The 17950-nt window shown below is 41.5% G+C and overlaps 1 protein-coding gene and 1 pseudogene across 4 annotated transcripts in view; one reads left to right on the top strand and one right to left on the bottom strand.

Annotated features, from left to right (window-relative positions):
• The window catches only part of Rrm2b (ribonucleotide reductase regulatory TP53 inducible subunit M2B), a 145589-nt gene that overhangs the window by 25514 nt on the left and 102125 nt on the right, over positions 1–17950 (top strand). For all 4 annotated transcript variants that reach the window (XM_045144279.1, XM_045144281.1, XM_045144280.1 and 1 more), the window contains exon 7: positions 16687–16791. In XM_045144279.1, coding sequence (XP_045000214.1) covers positions 16687–16791 — 105 coding nt within the window. The remainder of the gene's footprint in view (positions 1–16686; positions 16792–17950) is intronic.
• Positions 6150–6559, bottom strand: LOC101598898 (annotated as a pseudogene).

The raw sequence follows: 17950 nt of genomic DNA, 5'->3' as shown, positions 1-17950 counted from the left end.
TTTTTTTAATTTTTTTTTAAATTATTTATTTATTTATTTGACAGAGAAAGAGGGAGGGAGGGAGAGAGAGAGAGAGAATGGGAGTGCCAGGGCCTCCAGCCAGTGCAAATGATCTCCAGACGTGTGTGCCCCCTTGTGCATCTGACTAACATGGGTCCTGGGGAATCGAACCTGGGTCCTTTGGCTTTGTAGGCAAATACCTTAACCGCTAAGCCATCCCTCCAGCCCAAGGACTTGTTTTTTAATTTATTTACTTATGCATGTATGTGCATGATGTGTGTGTGCACATATGCCACACAGTGTGTGTGTGGAGGTCAGAGTGCAACCTCTGGGTATTTGTCCCCTTCTACCTTCTTTTTGAGACAGGGTCTCTCTTATTTTTCCACTATAGTTGCCATTATAGCTGGCCTGTAAACTTGATTCTCCTGGCCCTATCTTCCATTTCTGTAGTCATAATGGGATCAAAGATGTGTTTGTCACTTTGTGTCTGGCTTTATGGGTGCTGAGGAGGATTGAATTTGGGTCTGCAGGCTTGCAAGCAAGGACCTTTAACTGCTAAGCCAGCTCCCCAACCTCTCTCTCTCTCTTTTTAAATAAACCTGTTGATCAACTTTCTCATAGGAGGCAACTCAAAACCTTCCTGATCCAGTTAGGTAAAACCACTGTTTCCCTTACATATCACTTTGAAATCTACATTCATCTGTGTCTTACAAATTCCTAGCATGCAATTATCTCCCTCCTTTGATTAACTCTTAAATTCCGTAGCATAGAGAACTGGTCTTCATACTTCTGTCTTCAGTGTTTAGTAAATTAGTTATTCAGTTCACATTTATTTTATTTTATTTTTTGGTTTTTCGAGGTAGGGTTTCACTCTAGCCCAGGCTGACCTGGAATTCACTATGGAGTCTCAGGGTGGCCTCGAACTCATGACAATCCTCCTACCTCTGCCTCCCGAGTGCTGGGATTAAAGGCGTGCGCCACCACACCTGGCCTCAGTTCACATTTATTGACTTCACTAGTCTTAGCTCCTCAGTTTATTGCTTTTTTTGTTTGTTTTTTGGTTTTTCGAGGTAGGGTCTCACTGTAGCCCAGGCTGACATGGAATTCACTATGGAGTCTCAGGGTGGCCTCGAACTCATGGCAGTCCTCCTACCTCTGCCTCCCGAGTGCTAGGATTAAAGGCGTGCACCACCATGCCCGGCTTCTCATTTTATTTCTAAGTTACATTGTCAGATTGCTTCTCTGACTCTAAGTTTCATCAACTATAAAAACTGTAACAAGGTTTTGTTATAATGTAATTAAACAATATATGTGAAAATCCCTATTTAAACCTTTGTGTGTACATTCCTGTGTGTCAGTGCAGGCATATGCATGCCATGGCACTCATGTGGAGGTCAGAGAAGAACTTTAGGTATTGGTCATTACCTTCCACCTTATTTGAGTCAAGGTCTATTAAGTCTATTAAGGTCCGTTGAGTTTGCCAGGTTGGCTGGTCTACAACCTTCTGAGGGTTCTGTCTCTAACATATCACCATAGGAAACACTGAAATTACAGACACTTGCACACTACATCTGGCTCTTTGTGGGTCCTGAGGCTGTGAATTCAGGTCCTCGTCTTGTGTGGAAAGTGCTTTATCCACGGACCCATCCCTCTAGTTTTTGAAAAGTACTTTTCAGGTATATATAGTGTTTCATATAATTCCATTTTCTTTTGAAAAATATTTTGTTTATTATTGTAGAGACAGAGAGATAGAGAGGCAGATAGAGAATGGGCACACCATGACCTCTAGCCACTGCAAATGAACTCCAAACGCATGTACCACCTTGTGCATCTGGTTTACGTGGGTGCTGGGGAATTGAACCTGGGTCCTTAGGCTTCCCAGGTATACACCTTAACCAATAAGACATCTCTCCAGCCCATAATTACATTTTCTGTTTGATGTCTTTCACTTAGACATAAATGTCACTTGTGATTACTGTAGCAAATTTAGAGAATAAGTCAATCAAGTCAAGAATTAACTATGTTTACTATCTAGTGGTATTTCTTTCTGGAAAAAAAATATGTATTTATAATTTATAGTTTTGTAAGTTATTTCCAGTTACCTATTGTCTTCGTCATTGTTCCAGTTGTGATGTTAGTATTTTCTTTATTTTTTTATTTTATTTTATTTTATTTTTTGGTTTTTTGAGGTAGGGTCTCATATTACTCCAGGCTGACCTGGAATTCACTCTGTCGTCTCAGGGTGGCCTTGAACTCACAGCGACCCTCCTACCTCTGCCTCCCGAGTGCTGGAATTAAAGTCGTGTGCCACTACGCCCGACAGTATTTTCTTTATTTATGAGTACTCTATTATATAGTCTTCTATAGCCCTTAAAGGAAGGTTAACGTTTGCTCCAGCCATGACATGTTCCTAATGTACCATGACTGATTGGACTCTTTTAATACACATTTGTTAACTATTTTGTTATATTTGTTGGGTGAGTATGACATGCAATATAAATTTTGTTTTAGTTATGTTAAATGTTTTTTCCTCTTCGGTTTTTCCTTTTTCTTTTTTTCCTTTAGACAGAGTCTTATATATCCCAGGCAGGCCTTGAACTCACTGTATAGCCAAGGATGGCAGTGAACTTCTGATCCTTCTGCCTCTACCTTTTGAGTGCTTGGATTAACAGGCATGTACTCTACCAGCTGACCCATATCACCAGCCCTGTCTTTGATTTTTAATTTTTGTGTCCTGCTAACATAGAAAAACCTTAAATTTTGTGTGATCTTCTTTACGCATATTTTGTTTTTTTAAATGTTTTTATTTTATTTATATATTTATTTATTAGAGGCAGAGAGAGAGAGATAATGGGTGCACCAGGGCTCCTAGCCACTGCAAATGAACTCCAGATGCATGTGCCACCTTGTACATCATGCTTTACTTGGGTACTGGGGAATTGAACCCTGGTCCTTAGGCTTTGCAGGCAAGCACCTTAACTGTTAAGCTGTCTCTCCAGCCCTCCTTATAAGTTTTTGAATTTCAATAGTATCTGTTATAATGGTGCCCTTTTCATCTATAATTTGATTTTTTATATTTTACTATTATTTATTTGAGAAGAAGAAGAGAAAAGAGAGTATGGGTACGCCAGGGCTGCTTCCATTGCAGACGAACTCCAACTGTGTGCACTACTCTGGGCATCTGATTTTGTATGCGTATGGGAAATCAAATCCAGATCATCAGGCTTTGCAAGCAAGTGCTTGTAACTGCTGAGCAATCTCTCCAGCCCAAGATGTGGGTTTGTTTAATAGTTTCTTCTGAGGATAACAATTAGGTAAGCTGGGCATGGTGGCGCACACCTTTATTCCCAGTACTTGGCAGACAGAGGTAGGAGGATCAAAGTGAGTTTGAGGCCACCCTGAGATTACATAGTGAATTCCAGATGAGCCTGAGATAGAAACCCTACACCAGGGCCTCTTGCCACTGCAAACAAACTCTAGACTCATGCACCACCTTGTACATCTGGCTTTATGTCGGTATTAGAGAATTGAACCCAGGTCCTTAGGCTTTGCAGGCAAGTGCCTTAACCACTGAGCCATCTCTCCAGCCACTTGTTCTTTCCTGATTTCTGGCTTTCTTCCATCTGATGTTTTGGAATCCTGGGTTGTATCTCCTGTGTCTGTTCTACAGTTACTTAAGGTTTTATTAGAAGTTATTTTTTAAAAGAAGTTATTGTACTTGCATAGTCACTTTGTTCTCAGAGCTTGTGATGATTTGAATCAGATGTCCTCCATAAACTCATATATTCTGAATGCTGAGGTGGTGTGTTGGGGGGTGGGCTTTGGGATGTGGTAGCCAGCTCCTCCTTGCCAGAACTTGGCTCACTTTCTTGCTACTGTTTTCCACCTGCTGTGGCAGAGGTGATGTCCAGCCTCTGCTTATGCCAAGCTTTCCCCCTGCCATCATGAAGTCTCCCCCAAAGGCTATAAGCCAAAATAAAACATTTCCTCCAATCACGGGCTTTTGGTTGGGTGTTTTATCCCCGAAACAGGAATGTAACTACAACAGGGCTGTTTCATGAGCTTCTTTTCTTCTCTTGTTAGCTATCTGCAATGGCTGCAGATGGCATTCCTTCTCCTGTATCCATTTCATTGAACTAAATTCACTTTTAAAATAGTTATTTATTTATTTATTTATATTAGAGAGAGTGAGAGAGAAAGGGGGAAAAAGGCAGATAGAGATTGAGAGAGAGAATGGATGTGCCAGGGCCTCCAGCCACTGCAAACAAACTCCAGACGCATGCACCCCCTTTTGCATCTGGCTTACGTGGGTCCTGGGGAATCAAGCCTCGAACTGAGGTCCTTTGGCTTCACAGGCAAGTGCTTAGCTGCTAAGCCATCTCTCCAGTCCTAAATTCACTTATTTTATTTTATTTGTTTGAGACAGAGAGGAGGGAGGGAGACACAGATAGAGATAATGGGTGCACTAAGGCCTTCAGACATTGCAAACAAATTCCAGACACTTGAGCATCTGCATCTGGCTTATGTGGGTCCTGGGGAATTGAACCGGGGTCTTTGGCTTCGTAGGTAAGTGTTTTAACTGCTAAGCCATCTCTCCCGCATTCACTTTTATCTTGAGCTATTCTTTTTTTTTTTATAACAGCAGTTATGGTTTTATTGTGTTCCAACATATCAATAAATGAACTTTGAGGTTGAGCCTGTAGTGCCCTGACTCTCCTTGCCCAGTCGTGATTGCCCGTCCCTGCTCACCTGCTCTGGGGAGTAAGGGTGGGTCATGGAGGTGATCTGGCTGTAGCGTCTCACCCATGCTAGGTGTGCACATTAGAGAAGTTGTGGGTTATAAGCTGACTTGGTGGCACGTGTGCCTGGGTACCCCACCTTTCTGAGGCCTGTCAGCTCCTAGGAAGCAGCTACTGGTGTACCTGGTTCTGTGCAGGCATCTGAGGTAAAAAGTGTTCGAGAAGCACCTTGTTCTGCCTCCACCAGGGCAGCAGGCATATAAATATGGATAATTTAAATACAAGTCCAGCTACTGGCCAAAAACAACCAGAGGGAGGGATGGAGACCAGGTCCACAGCTGCTCACTGGGCAAGGCAACTGCAGCCACTGAGAACCGAGTGCATTCCTGCCCCCAGGAGGCTGGGAGGAGAGGCGTGCCCAGCCCCCAGGGCTGGTAGGCAGAGCACCTTGAAGAGGGAGAAGCTGGAAGGACAGTCACAAGCTACTTAAGCCATGGACTTCAGGAAATCAGAGCTGCAAAGGGTCTACATCTATTGAGTAACTTGTCAATTTACAGGTGAGAAAACTGACGCCCAGAGGGGAATGGCCTTGCTGGTCACAAAGGCCACTGGTGACTCAGCCTGTCATCCTTCCACTCCACCTCCATCAGTGAGGCCCAGGAAAAGGAAACAAAACAGTTGGGAGAGGGGTAGAGTTCAAACAGAAGAGGCCAGTCCCAGTTGACTGGCTTTAGAAGGAAGGTCAGGGTGGGGAGCTGACCTTCAGGCCTGCATGCACACACTGCACTCACAGTACCTGGTCGTCTTTTCTCAAGCCCAGGCTGGTGCCACAAGTGTGTGACCGGCAGGATAGTCAGAGTAGGAAGCACACCCTGGGCTGGGCACTTCAGAATGCCAGTTCTACTTTCTGCTCCAGGCAGAGGGAAGGGACACTGACCCTTGTGTTCCAGGTGACAGTGGAGATAATATGAAAGCTGGGGTCTGATGGGGAATATTATGGGAGGTTGTGGGGAAGGGCAGCAATCAAGATTCTTTGCACTTCTTGAGTGTTGAGAGAGAACGAGAGTGACGGTGGCCTGGGTCAGCCCAGCTGCCTGGCCTACAGGGGAGCCGCCCTAATCACTGGGAAGGACAGCTTGCCTGTGCACCCTGTGCTCTCAGCCCAATCCTCCAGAGCCCCACAAGCTGGAACAAGGAGGCGAGGATGAAGACGAAGGGCAGTTCTTGAGCCATCCACAGAGCCACTGTCCTTGTTCTCGCAGCCGAGAGGGAAGGCAGACTTGCTTTGGGGCTGGGTCATCTTGCTGGCCAGGTAGACAGAGGGTCCCAGGAGGGAGCAGTGGTCAGCCACCGACACCTCCCACAGCTTCTCCTTCTCTGACTTGGCCCAGTGTTGAGCCGCATCTGGGTCTACAGGCTGCTGCTCCTGCAGGTCACACTTGTTGCCAAAGGCCATGATGGGGACCCTCTTCTTACCTTTGTATCAATCTCCTTGAGCAGCTCCATGTGCTGGAAGGGCTCTGGGCTCTCCGTGCTGTAGACCAGGATGGAGCTGTCAGTGCAGGGGGAGCAGTGCTGGGGCAGCTCAGCCCTATCTTGAAGGCCCCGGGTATCGTAGCATCGCACCTGCCCCGCCCTCCCGGGTCCGTCTATCTTGATGGAGCCCACATAGATGATGCCCTCCTGGCTCTCAGTTGTCTCAGGACCCACCACGTGGTTCCCATACAGGAACTGCTCCAGGACTGAAGTTTTGCCCACAGATGCCTGGCCACACACGGCCACCTTGCAGCTCTTCCCCATACTTAGCCCTCAACCTCCCAGGGTCCCCGCAGCACCCCTCCTGAGCCCCTCGGTGTGGTGTGTGCAGGAACCAGGGGAGGAGTAGTACGGCCGAAAGGACTCCCTCCTCCTCCTGCTCTTGCATCCACCTCCTTGAGCTATTCTTAATATAAATGTATTGCTTAAGTGAGGTTCAGCTGTTCCTTAAGTTCACTTATTACTTTTCAGTCATCGCTTAATTTTTTTTTTGACATTTACAAATTAATGAATTTTCATGTTAGCATCTTTGTTTTCTTTTCCACAATACTTTTTTTTTAATTTTTATTAACATTTTCCATGATTATAAAATATATCCCATGGTAATTCCCTCCCTCCCCACCCCCACACTTTCCCGTTTGAAATTCCATTCTCAATCATATTACCTCCCCATTACAAACATTGTAATTACATATATACAATATCAACCTATTAAGTATCCTCCTCCCTTCCTTTCTCCACCCTTTATGTCTCCTTTTCAACTTACTGGCCTCTGCTACTAAGTATTTTCATTCTCACGCAGAAGCCCAGTCATCTGTAGCTAGGATCCCCATATGAGAGAGAACATGTGGCGCTTGGCTTTCTGGGCCTGGGTTACCTGACTTAGTATAATACTTTCCAGGTCCATCCATTTTTCTGCAAATTTCATAACTTCATTTTTCTTTACCGCTGAGTAGAACTCCATTGTATAAATGTGCCACATCTTCATTATCCACTCATCTGTTGAGGGACATCTAGGCTGGTTCCATTTCCCAGCTATTATAAATTGAGCAGCAATAAACATGGTTGAGCATGTACTTCTAAGGAAATGAGATGAGTCCTTTGGATATATGCCTAGGAGTGCTATAGCTGGGTCATATGGTAGATCAATCTCTAGCTGCTTTAGGAACCTCCACACTGTTTTCCACAATGGCTGGACCAGATTGCATTCCCACCAGCAGTGCAGAAGGGTTCCTTTTTTTCCACATCCCCGCCAACATTTATGATCATTTGTTTTCATGATGGTGGCCAATCTGACAGGAGTAAGATGGAATCTCAATGTAGTTTTAATCTGCATTTCCCTGATGACTAGTGACGTAGAACATTTTTTTAGGTGCTTATATGCCATTCGTATTTCTTCCTTTGAGAACTCTCTATTTAGCTCCATAGCCCATTTTTTGATTGGCTTGTTTGATTCCTTATTAGTTAACTTTTTGAGTTCTTTGTATATCCTAGATATTAATCCTCTATCAGATATATAGCTGGCGAAGATTTTTTCCCATTCTGTAGGTTGCCTCTTTGCTTTTTTCACTGTGTCCTTTGCGGTGCAAAATCTTTGTAATTTCATTAGGTCCCAGTGGTTAATCTGTGGTTTTATTGCCTGAGCAATTGGGGTTGTATTCAGAAAGTCTTTGCCAAGACCAATATGTTGAAGGGTTTCCCCTACTTTTTCCTCTAGCAGTTTCAAAGTTTCCGGTCTGATGTTAAGGTCTTTAATCCATTTGGACTTAATTCTTGTGCATGGCGAGAGAGAAGAATCTATTTTCATCCTTCTGCAGATATTTATCCAGTTTTCAAAACACCATTTGCTGAAGAGGCTGACTCTTCTCCAATGAGTATTTTTGGCATTTTTATCGAATATCAGGTGGCTATAGCTACTTGGGCTTACATCTGGGTCCTCTATTCTGTTCCACTGATCTACATGTCTGTTTTTGTGCCAGTACCATGCTGTTTTTGTTACTATGGCTCTGTAGTATAGGTTAAAATCAGGTATGGTGATACCACCAGCCTCTTTTTTGTTGCTCAGTATTATTTTAGATATTCGAGGTTTTTTGTGATTCCAAATGAATTTTTGGATTGTTTTTTCTATTTCCATGAAGAAAGCCTTTGGAATTTTGATAGGGATTGCATTAAATGTGTAGATTGCTTTTGGTAAGATTGCCATTTTCACGATACTGATTCTTCCAAGCCAGGAACAAGGGATGTTTCTCCACTTTCTAGTGTCTTCTGCAATTTCTCGCTTGAGTGTTTTAAAGTTCTCATTGTATAGATTCTTTACTTCCTTGGTTAGGTTTATTCCAAGGTATTTTATTTTGATGCAATTGTGAATGGGAGTGATTCTCTGATTTCATCCTCTGTGTGTTTGTTGTTAGCATATACGAAGGCTACTGATTTCTGTGTATTTATTTTGTATCCTGCTACATTGCTGTAGGTTTTGATCAGCTCTAACAGCTTGCTAGTAGAGTCTTTAGGGTCCTTTATGTATAGAATCATGTCATCTGCAAATAATGATAACTTGATTTCTTCCTTTCCAATTTGTATCCCTTTTATGTGTGTCTCTTGCCTTATTGCTATGGCTAAGACTTCCAAAACTATATTAAATAGAAGTGGAGACAGTGGACACCCTTGTCTTGTTCCTGATTTTAGTGGAAAAGCTTCCAGTTTTTCCCCATTTAGTAATATGTTGGCTGTAGGCTTGTCATAAATAGCCTTTATTATATTGAGATATGTTCCTTCTATTCCCAGTCTCTGTAGGACTTTTATCATGAAGGGATGTTGGATTTTGTCAAATGCTTTCTCTGCATCTAATGAGATGATCATGTGATTTTTGTCCTTCAACCCGTTTATGTAATGTATTACATTTATAGATTTGCGTATGTTGAACCATCCCTGCATCTCTGGGATAAAGCCTACTTGGTCCGGGTGAATGATCTTTTTGATATACTCTTGTATTCTGTTTGCCAATATTTTGTTGAGAATTTTTGCATCTATGTTCATGAGGGAGATTGGTCTGTAATTTTCTTTTTTTGTTCTATCTTTGCCTGGTTTTGGTATCAGGGTGATGCTGGCCTCATAGAAGGAGTTTGGTAGAATTCCTTCTTTTTCTATTTCCTGGAAAAGCTTGAGAAGTAATGGTGTTAGCTCTTCCTTAAAAGTCTGGTAAAATTCAGCAGTGAATCCATCCGGGCCTGGGCTTTTTTTAGTTGGGAGATTATTGATAACTGCTCGGATCTCCATGTTTGTTATAGGTCTATTTAAGTGATTAATCTCATTTTGATTTAATTTAGGTAGGTCATATAGATCAAGGAAATCATCCATTTCTTTCAGATTTTCATACTTTGTGGAGTATATGCTTTTATAGTATGTCCCTATAATTTTTTGAATTTCTCTGGAATCTGTTGTGATGTTACCTTGTTCATCTCTGATTTTATTAATTTGTGTCTCTTCTCTCTTTCTTTTGGTCAGATTTGCTAAGGGTTTATCAATCTTGTTTATCCTTTCAAAGAACCAACTCTTTGTTTCATTAATTATTTGGATTGTTTTTTTGTTTCTATTTCATTAATTTCTGCCCTAATCTTTATTATTTCTTCCCGTCTACTACTTTTTGGTTTGCCTTGTTCTTCTTTTTCCAAGGCTTTAAGGCGAAGCATTAGGTCGTTTACTTGCGACCTTTCTAATTTCTTTTTTTTTTTTTTTTTTTTTTTTTTTTTTTTTTTTTTAAATTTTTATTAACATTTTCCATGATTATAAAATATATCCCATGGTAATTCCCTCCCTCCCCACCCCCACACTTTCCCGTTTGAAATTCCATTCTCAATCATATTACCTCCCCATTACAATCATTGTAATTACATATATACAATATCAACCTATTAAGTATCCTCCTCCCTTCCTTTCTCCACCCTTTATGTCTCCTTTTCAACTTACTGGCCTCTGCTACTAAGTATTTTCATTCTCACACAGAAGCCCAGTCATCTGTAGCTAGGATCCCCATATGAGGGAGAACATGTGGCGCTTGGCTTTCTGGGCCTGGGTTACCTGACTTAGTATAATACTTTCCAGGTCCATCCATTTTTCTGCAAATTTCATAACTTCATTTTTCTTTACCGCTGAGTAGAACTCCATTGTATAAATGTACCACATCTTCATTATCCACTCATCTGTTGAGGGACATCTAGGCTGGTTCCATTTCCCAGCTATTATAAATTGAGCAGCAATAAACATGGTTGAGCATGTACTTCTAAGGAAATGAGATGAGTCCTTTGGATATATGCCTAGGAGTGCTATAGCTGGGTCATATGGTAGATCAATCTCTAGCTGCTTTAGGAACCTCCACACTGTTTTCCACAATGGCTGGACCAGATTGCATTCCCACCAGCAGTGCAGAAGGGTTCCTTTTTTTCCACATCCCCGCCAACATTTATGATCATTTGTTTTCATGATGGTGGCCAATCTGACAGGAGTGAGATGGAATCTCAATGTAGTTTTAATCTGCATTTCCCTGATGACTAGTGACGTAGAACATTTTTTTAGGTGCTTATATGCCATTCGTATTTCTTCCTTTGAGAACTCTCTATTTAGCTCCTTAGCCCATTTTTTGATTGGCCTGTTTGATTCCTTATTAGTTAACTTTTTGAGTTCTTTGTATATCCTAGATATTAATCCTTTATCAGATATATGGCTGGCGAAGATTTTTTCCCATTCTGTAGGTTGCCTCTTTGCTTTTTTCACTGTGTCCTTTGCGGTGCAAAATCTTTGTAATTTCATTAGGTCCCAGTGGTTAATCTGTGGTTTTATTGCCTGAGCAATTGGGGTTGTATTTAGAAAGTCTTTGCCAAGACCAATATGTTGGAGGGTTTCCCCTACTTTTTCCTCTAGCAGTTTCAAAGTTTCCGGTCTGATGTTAAGGTCTTTAATCCATTTGGACTTAATTCTTGTGCATGGCGAGAGAGAAGAATCTATTTTCATCCTTCTGCAGATATTTATCCAGTTTTTAAAACACCATTTGTTGAAGAGGCTGTCTCTTCTCCAATGAGTATTTTTGGCATTTTTATCGAATATCAGGTGGCTATAGTTACTTGGGCTTACATCTGGGTCCTCTATTCTGTTCCACTGATCTACATGTCTGTTTTTGTGCCAGTACCATGCTGTTTTTGTTACTATGGCTCTGTAGTATAGGTTAAAATCAGGTATGGTGATACCACCAGCCTCTTTTTTGTTGCTCAGTATTATTTTAGATAGTCGAGGTTTTTTATGATTCCAAATGAATTTTTGGATTGTTTTTTCTATTTCCATGAAGAAAGCCTTTGGAATTTTGATAGGGATTGCATTAAATGTGTAGATTGCTTTAGGTAAGATTGCCATTTTCACGATATTGATTCTCCCAAGCCAGGAACAAGGGATGTTTCTCCACTTTCTAGTGTCTTCTGCAATTTGTCGCTTGAGTGTCTTAAAGTTCTCATTGTATAGATTCTTTACTTCCTTAGTTAGGTTTATTCCAAGGTATTTTATTTTTTTTGATGCAATTGTGAATGGGAGTGATTCTCTGATTTCATCCTCTGTGTGTTTGTTGTTAGCATATATGAAGGCTACTGATTTCTGTGTATTTATTTTGTATCCTGCTACATTGCTGTAGGTTTTGATTAGCTCTAACAGCTTGCTAGTAGAGTCTTTAGGGTCCTTTATGTATAGAATCATGTCATCTGCAAATAGTGATAACTTGATTTCTTCCTTTCCAATTTGTATCCCTTTTATGTGTGTCTCTTGCCTTATTGCTATGGCTAAGACTTCCAAAACTATATTAAATAGAAGTGGAGACAGTGGACACCCTTGTCTTGTTCCTGATTTTAGTGGAAAAGCTTCCAGTTTTTCCCCATTTAGTAATATGTTGGCTGTAGGCTTGTCATAAATAGCCTTTATTATATTGAGATATGTTCCTTCTATTCCCAGTCTCTGTAGGACTTTTATCATGAAGGGATGTTGGATTTTGTCAAATGCTTTCTCTGCATCTAATGAGATGATCATGTGATTTTTGTCCTTCAACCCATTTATGTAATGTATTACATTTATAGATTTGCGTATGTTGAACCATCCCTGCATCTCTGGGATAAAGCCTACTTGGTCCGGGTGAATGATCTTTTTGATATACTCTTGTATTCTGTTTGCCAATATTTTGTTGAGAATTTTTGCATCTATGTTCATGAGGGAGATTGGTCTGTAATTTTCTTTTTTTGTTCTATCTTTGCCTGGTTTTGGTATCAGGGTGATGCTGGCCTCATAGAAGGAGTTTGGTAGAATTCCTTCTTTTTCTATTTCCTGGAAAAGCTTGAGAAGTAATGGTGTTAGCTCTTCCTTAAAAGTCTGGTAAAATTCAGCAGTGAATCCATCCGGGCCTGGGCTTTTTTTAGTTGGGAGATTATTGATAACTGCTCGGATCTCCATGTTTGTTATAGGTCTATTTAAGTGATTAATCTCATTTTGATTTAATTTAGGTAGGTCATATAGATCAAGGAAATCATCCATTTCTTTCAGATTTTCATACTTTGTGGAGTATATGCTTTTATAGTATGTCCCTATAATTTTTTGAATTTCTCTGGAATCTGTTGTGATGTTACCTTGTTCATCTCTGATTTTATTAATTTGTGTCTCTTCTCTCTTTCTTTTGGTCAGATTTGCTAAGGGTTTATCAATCTTGTTTATCCTTTCAAAGAACCAACTCTTTGTTTCATTAATTATTTGGATTGTTTTTTTTGTTTCTATTTCATTAATTTCTGCCCTAATCTTTATTATTTCTTCCCGTCTACTACTTTTTGGTTTGCCTTGTTCTTCTTTTTCCAAGGCTTTAAGGCGAAGCATTAGGTCGTTTACTTGCGACCTTTCTAATTTCTTAATATAGGCACTTAAGGCTATAAATTTACCTCTTAGAACTGCCTTCATTGTGTCCCAGAGATTTTGGTATGTTGTGTTCTCATTATCATTTGACTCTATAAATTTTTTGATTTCCTTTTTGATTTCTTCATTGACCCACTCATCATTTAGTAGTGTATTGTTTAGTTTCCATGATTTTGTATATGCTCTATAGCCTTTCTTGCTACTGATTTGTAGTTTAATTCCATTGTGGTCAGATAGAATGCAAGGAATTATTTCAATTTTCTTGAATTTGTTAAGATTTGCTTTGTGTCCTAATATATGGTCTATTTTAGAGAATGTTCCATGTGCTGCTGAAAAGAATGTATATTCTGCAGCCTTTGGATGAAATGTCCTGTATATATCTGTTAGGTCCATTCCTTCTATGACCTCATTTAGTCCAGATGCCTCTCTGTTTATTCTTTCCCTGGATGACCTGTCAATTGATGAGAGTGGGGTGTTAAAGTCACCCACCACCACTGTGTTTGGTGTTATCTGTGACCTTAGTTCTAATAGTGTTTGTTTGACGAATTTGGGAGCCCCCATGTTAGGTGCATATATGTTTAGGATTGTAATGTCCTCCTGTTGGAGTGTGCCCTTAATCAATATAAAGTGACCTTCCTTATCTTTCTTGACTAACGTCGGACTAAAGTCTACCCTGTCTGATATTAGGATAGCAACCCCTGCTTGTTTTCTAGGCCCATTTGCTTGAAACACCGTCTTCCAACCTTTCACCCTAAGATAATGTCTATCCTTTGTAGAAAGGTGAGTTTCTTGGAGACAACAAATTGTAGGATCCTGCTTTTTAACCCAGTCTGCAAATCTATGTCTTTTCGTTGGGGCATTGAGACCGTTGATATTAAGAGATATTATTGAAAGGTGTGTATTTATGTTTGCCATTTGTGTGTGTGTGTGTGTGTGTGTGTGTTACTTGTTCTACCTGTGCTCTCTTCTGTTAACTGGTATTTGAGTATAGCTGGTTTTTTCTAGGTTCCTCATATGTGTGCTTTTCCTTTTGTTCAGCATGGAGGATTCTATCAAGTATTTTCTGTGGAGCTGGTTTTGTCTTCAAATACTCCTTTAACCTGCTTTTGTCATGGAGTATCTTTATTTCTCCATCTATTTGAATGGATAACTTTGCAGGATAAAGTAACCTTGGTTGACAGTTGTTATCTTTCAGAACTTGGAATATATCACTCCAAGCCCTTCTGGCTTTAAAAGTTTGTGTTGAATAATCTGCTGTAATCCTGATGGGCTTGCTTTTGTAGGTAACTTGATTTTTCTCTCTAACTGCTTTCAATATTTTTTCTTTGGTTTGTGTGTTTGGAAGTTTGAGTATAATGTAGCGAGGAGAGGTTCTTTCTGGGTTTTGTCTGGCTGGGGTTCTAAAGGCTTCCTGTATCTGTATTGGTACCTCTTTCCCAATTTGGGGGAAATTTTCCTCTATGATTTTGTTGAAGATGCCTACTATGCCTCTGGAGTGGAGTTCTTCTCGTTCTACTATGCCCTGAATTCTTATATTGGATCTTTTCATAGTGTCCCGAATATCTTGAAATTCCCACTCATACTTTTCTATAAGTTTGTCTTTCTCTTTGTTGGACTGCATTAGGTCTGCCACCTGATCTTCTAGCTTAGATATTCTGTCCTCTCCCTCATCCATCCTACTGGTGAGATTTTCTACAGAGTTTTTTATTTCATTAACTGTGTTCTTCATTGCTAGTAATTCTGACTGGTTTTTCTTTATTATTTCTATTTCCCTATTTATGTCTTGTATTGCCTTCTTTATTTCATTAAATTGGTGTCCTGCCTCTTCTTTGATTCCTTTGATTTCCTCTTTGATTTCCTCTTTGATTTCTTCTTTGATTGTTTTCATGTGTTCTTTGACCTCTTTGAACATATTTATAATTATTCTTTTGAACTCTTTCTCAGGCATTTCCTCTAACTCTTTCTCACTGGAGGACATTTATGATGCATTAATATTTTTAGGTGGATTTATATCGTCTTGCTTTTTAGTGTTTCTTGTGTTATAATGTATATATTTTTGCATCTTGGATTAAGTTAATGCTTGGATTTTCTAGCTAGCTGTGTATTCATAGCTGTATCAATTGATTTGATGTAATATATTTTCAGGGTAGGACCTTAAGGTATTATGTGTGGCTCTTAAGACTCTCAGAGTATCTACCAAGATGTTCTTAGGGGTTGAGTTTCCCTGCTATAGGAGTATTCAAGCAGGCTGAGTGGAATAAAATACTGGTAGATTCTAAAATTTAACTAAACACTGTACACATTCAATCAAAAACAGCCCCGAGTATGTATGCAAGAGTAGTTGTTATAATGACCAGATCCTCTATCAACAAAGAGGTTTAGATTTCTGGTCTGTTGAGGTATCCAAGTCAGCTTGTGACCAAGTGAGTCCCTTCCCTGGTGCAATCCCAGTTACCTTGGGTGATTGTGGTCTCAGTCAAGTTGCTGCCTGGGTCGTCGGGCTGCTGTTCTGATTTCTGGAGCTGGGCACTTGCTTTTCCTACGGGGCAAACTGAGCCGCTGCTGCTGCCTCTGCTGCCGTTGTAGCTGCCACCACCGGAGCCACCACCGCTGCTGAAGCTGCCGCTGCCGTGTCCACCGCCGCTGCTCCCCCGAAGCCGCTGCTGCGGGATCTGCCGCCGCTGCCGCTCCTGGGTCCGCTGCTGCTGGGGCCGCTGGTACCGGTGCTGGAGCTGCTGAAGTTGCTGCCGAACTCTGCTCCTGCTTGGGTCCTGCTGTCAGCCCAAGTTGGCGTGGCCGGTCCCGGGCCGCTGCTGTGTTCGCTGGAGCTGGGTTCAGGCGGTGGGAGAGGGGAGGGAGCCGCGGCTGCTCTGGTTGTATCGCTGTTCCACGTGTGCTTCTACCTCGCGGTCTGCTCCTCCCTCCGTTGCTCACTGCCGCTCTCCCCTCACGTTTCCCGAGTTGTGGAGAGCGCGGTGTGAGGGGAAAATCCCGCACCTGGCTTGTCCTGCGGCTCGAGCCGAGAGTCCGGCGGCTCTCTGTCGCTCCGCGGCTGCGGCGGGTGGCCGAGCTGACCCGGAGCCGCTGTTCCCGCCTGTGCGGGCTCTGGATGCTCTATAACTCTTCTACTTCTCCGCTGCCGCCTCAATTTCCTATACACCTCACTTTTTAGTAAAAGTGTGTATTTTGCTGAGTTTTTTTGGTCTTTTTCCCCCCTAAGCTGCTTTGGCGTGGTACCTACGCCGCCATCTTAACCCCCACAATACTTTTGATACCATGTTTTGGTTTGTTTGTGAATTAATGCTTTAATGTTGATGAACTAAGTTTTTCTGCCATTAAAATTTTCATTATAAGTTACTGAGTTAGCATCCCATGAGATTGGAAGGAAAGAGGCAAGTCCAATTTTCCTGCTTTATACAGTGTTTGACATGTAGTCGATTAAAAGGTGTTTAACCCTAAAAGCATTTGTCTTCTATTTTAGGGACTTCACTGTGACTTTGCTTGCCTTATGTTTCAATACTTAGTAAATAAGCCTTCAGAAGATAGAGTCAAGGAGATCATAGTTGACGCTGTCAGAATTGAGCAGGTAAGTAGGGAAGTTTCATGTCATTAGCTGCCCTATTTGACTATTAGAACATGACTATTCTAAATCTGTACAAAACCAACTCTTGGAATTTTCCTATCCAAGAAGCAGTACACCCATCCCAGGAGTGGGCTAGCTGCCTCTAGCAGCAGCCTGAGGAAAACAAGAAACTGAAAAGAAGTTTAGTTTCAGCCACTAGTATGCCTGCTGCGTCTGTTGTCACTGCTGTTCTGGTCTCACTACAAGCATAGCTTCTCTGCGTGCAGTTTCTCATTGGCACTACTGTTGAATAGCCAAAAACCACTAATACATGAACACAGAGTACATTGTATGAGCAGAGGGAAAGGAACTTCTGACTTGGATCATCCCTAAATCTTTGTTAAAGGAAGGGATTTAGGAGTCGGACCTGCTGGACTCTGCTGTTTCAGAACTCACATGCACTGTGATCACAAATGCAGTCACACTGAGCCCACCCGTTGTCCTCAGCAGATCTGTGGACTTAATTAATACTTAGTTACTGAGTTCCTGGTTGTCTTCAGCACTGCGGTCAGCACTTCATGGAAAGGCCAACTAGGCCACTGAGGAAACTGAGCCAGGAGCATAGCTTAAGATCAGTCAGCATCTCTAAACACTACTAGTCAGAATTGGTCATCTGTGCTCTTTGCACTAAAGGTGCACCGAGGCAGAGAAAACGTAGTCGCATTACCTTAAGCATGTGGATTACATAGTTGTAAGATTAACTTTAAGGCAAGTTACAAGTAAAGAATCTAGCATCTCACAGCAGTAATCTCAGAAAAGTTACTTGTAAAGTCTAGGGAATATTCCCATAGTCTGTTCTGATGGTTCATCCCCACAGTTAGCAGCTTTTGATTTTTGGTATTGGTGCCATTATTACATGACTACATTTTATTTTTAGTTTTCTTCTTTTTTTAGTGTATAGTGTACACATGCATGCATGCAGATGTGTGTGTGCCTCACACACACGTGTGGAGGCCAGAGTAGAACATCAGATCCCCTCCTTCAGTGCTCTTCCACTGTGTTTTCTTGAGATGGAATCTCTCATTAAATCTGGAGCTGCCATTTTTTATCAGACTGGCTGCCCAGTGAGCTCCAGTGATTTTCCTGTCACCACCCCCACCTCAGAACTGGGGGTTGCAGGCAT

The sequence above is a fragment of the Jaculus jaculus genome, chromosome 2 (genome assembly GCF_020740685.1).
Source record: "Jaculus jaculus isolate mJacJac1 chromosome 2, mJacJac1.mat.Y.cur, whole genome shotgun sequence".
Taxonomy (NCBI): domain Eukaryota; kingdom Metazoa; phylum Chordata; class Mammalia; order Rodentia; family Dipodidae; genus Jaculus; species Jaculus jaculus.
Note: the sequence above shows the minus strand (reverse complement) of the source record. Positions and strands in the feature narration are given on the sequence as shown.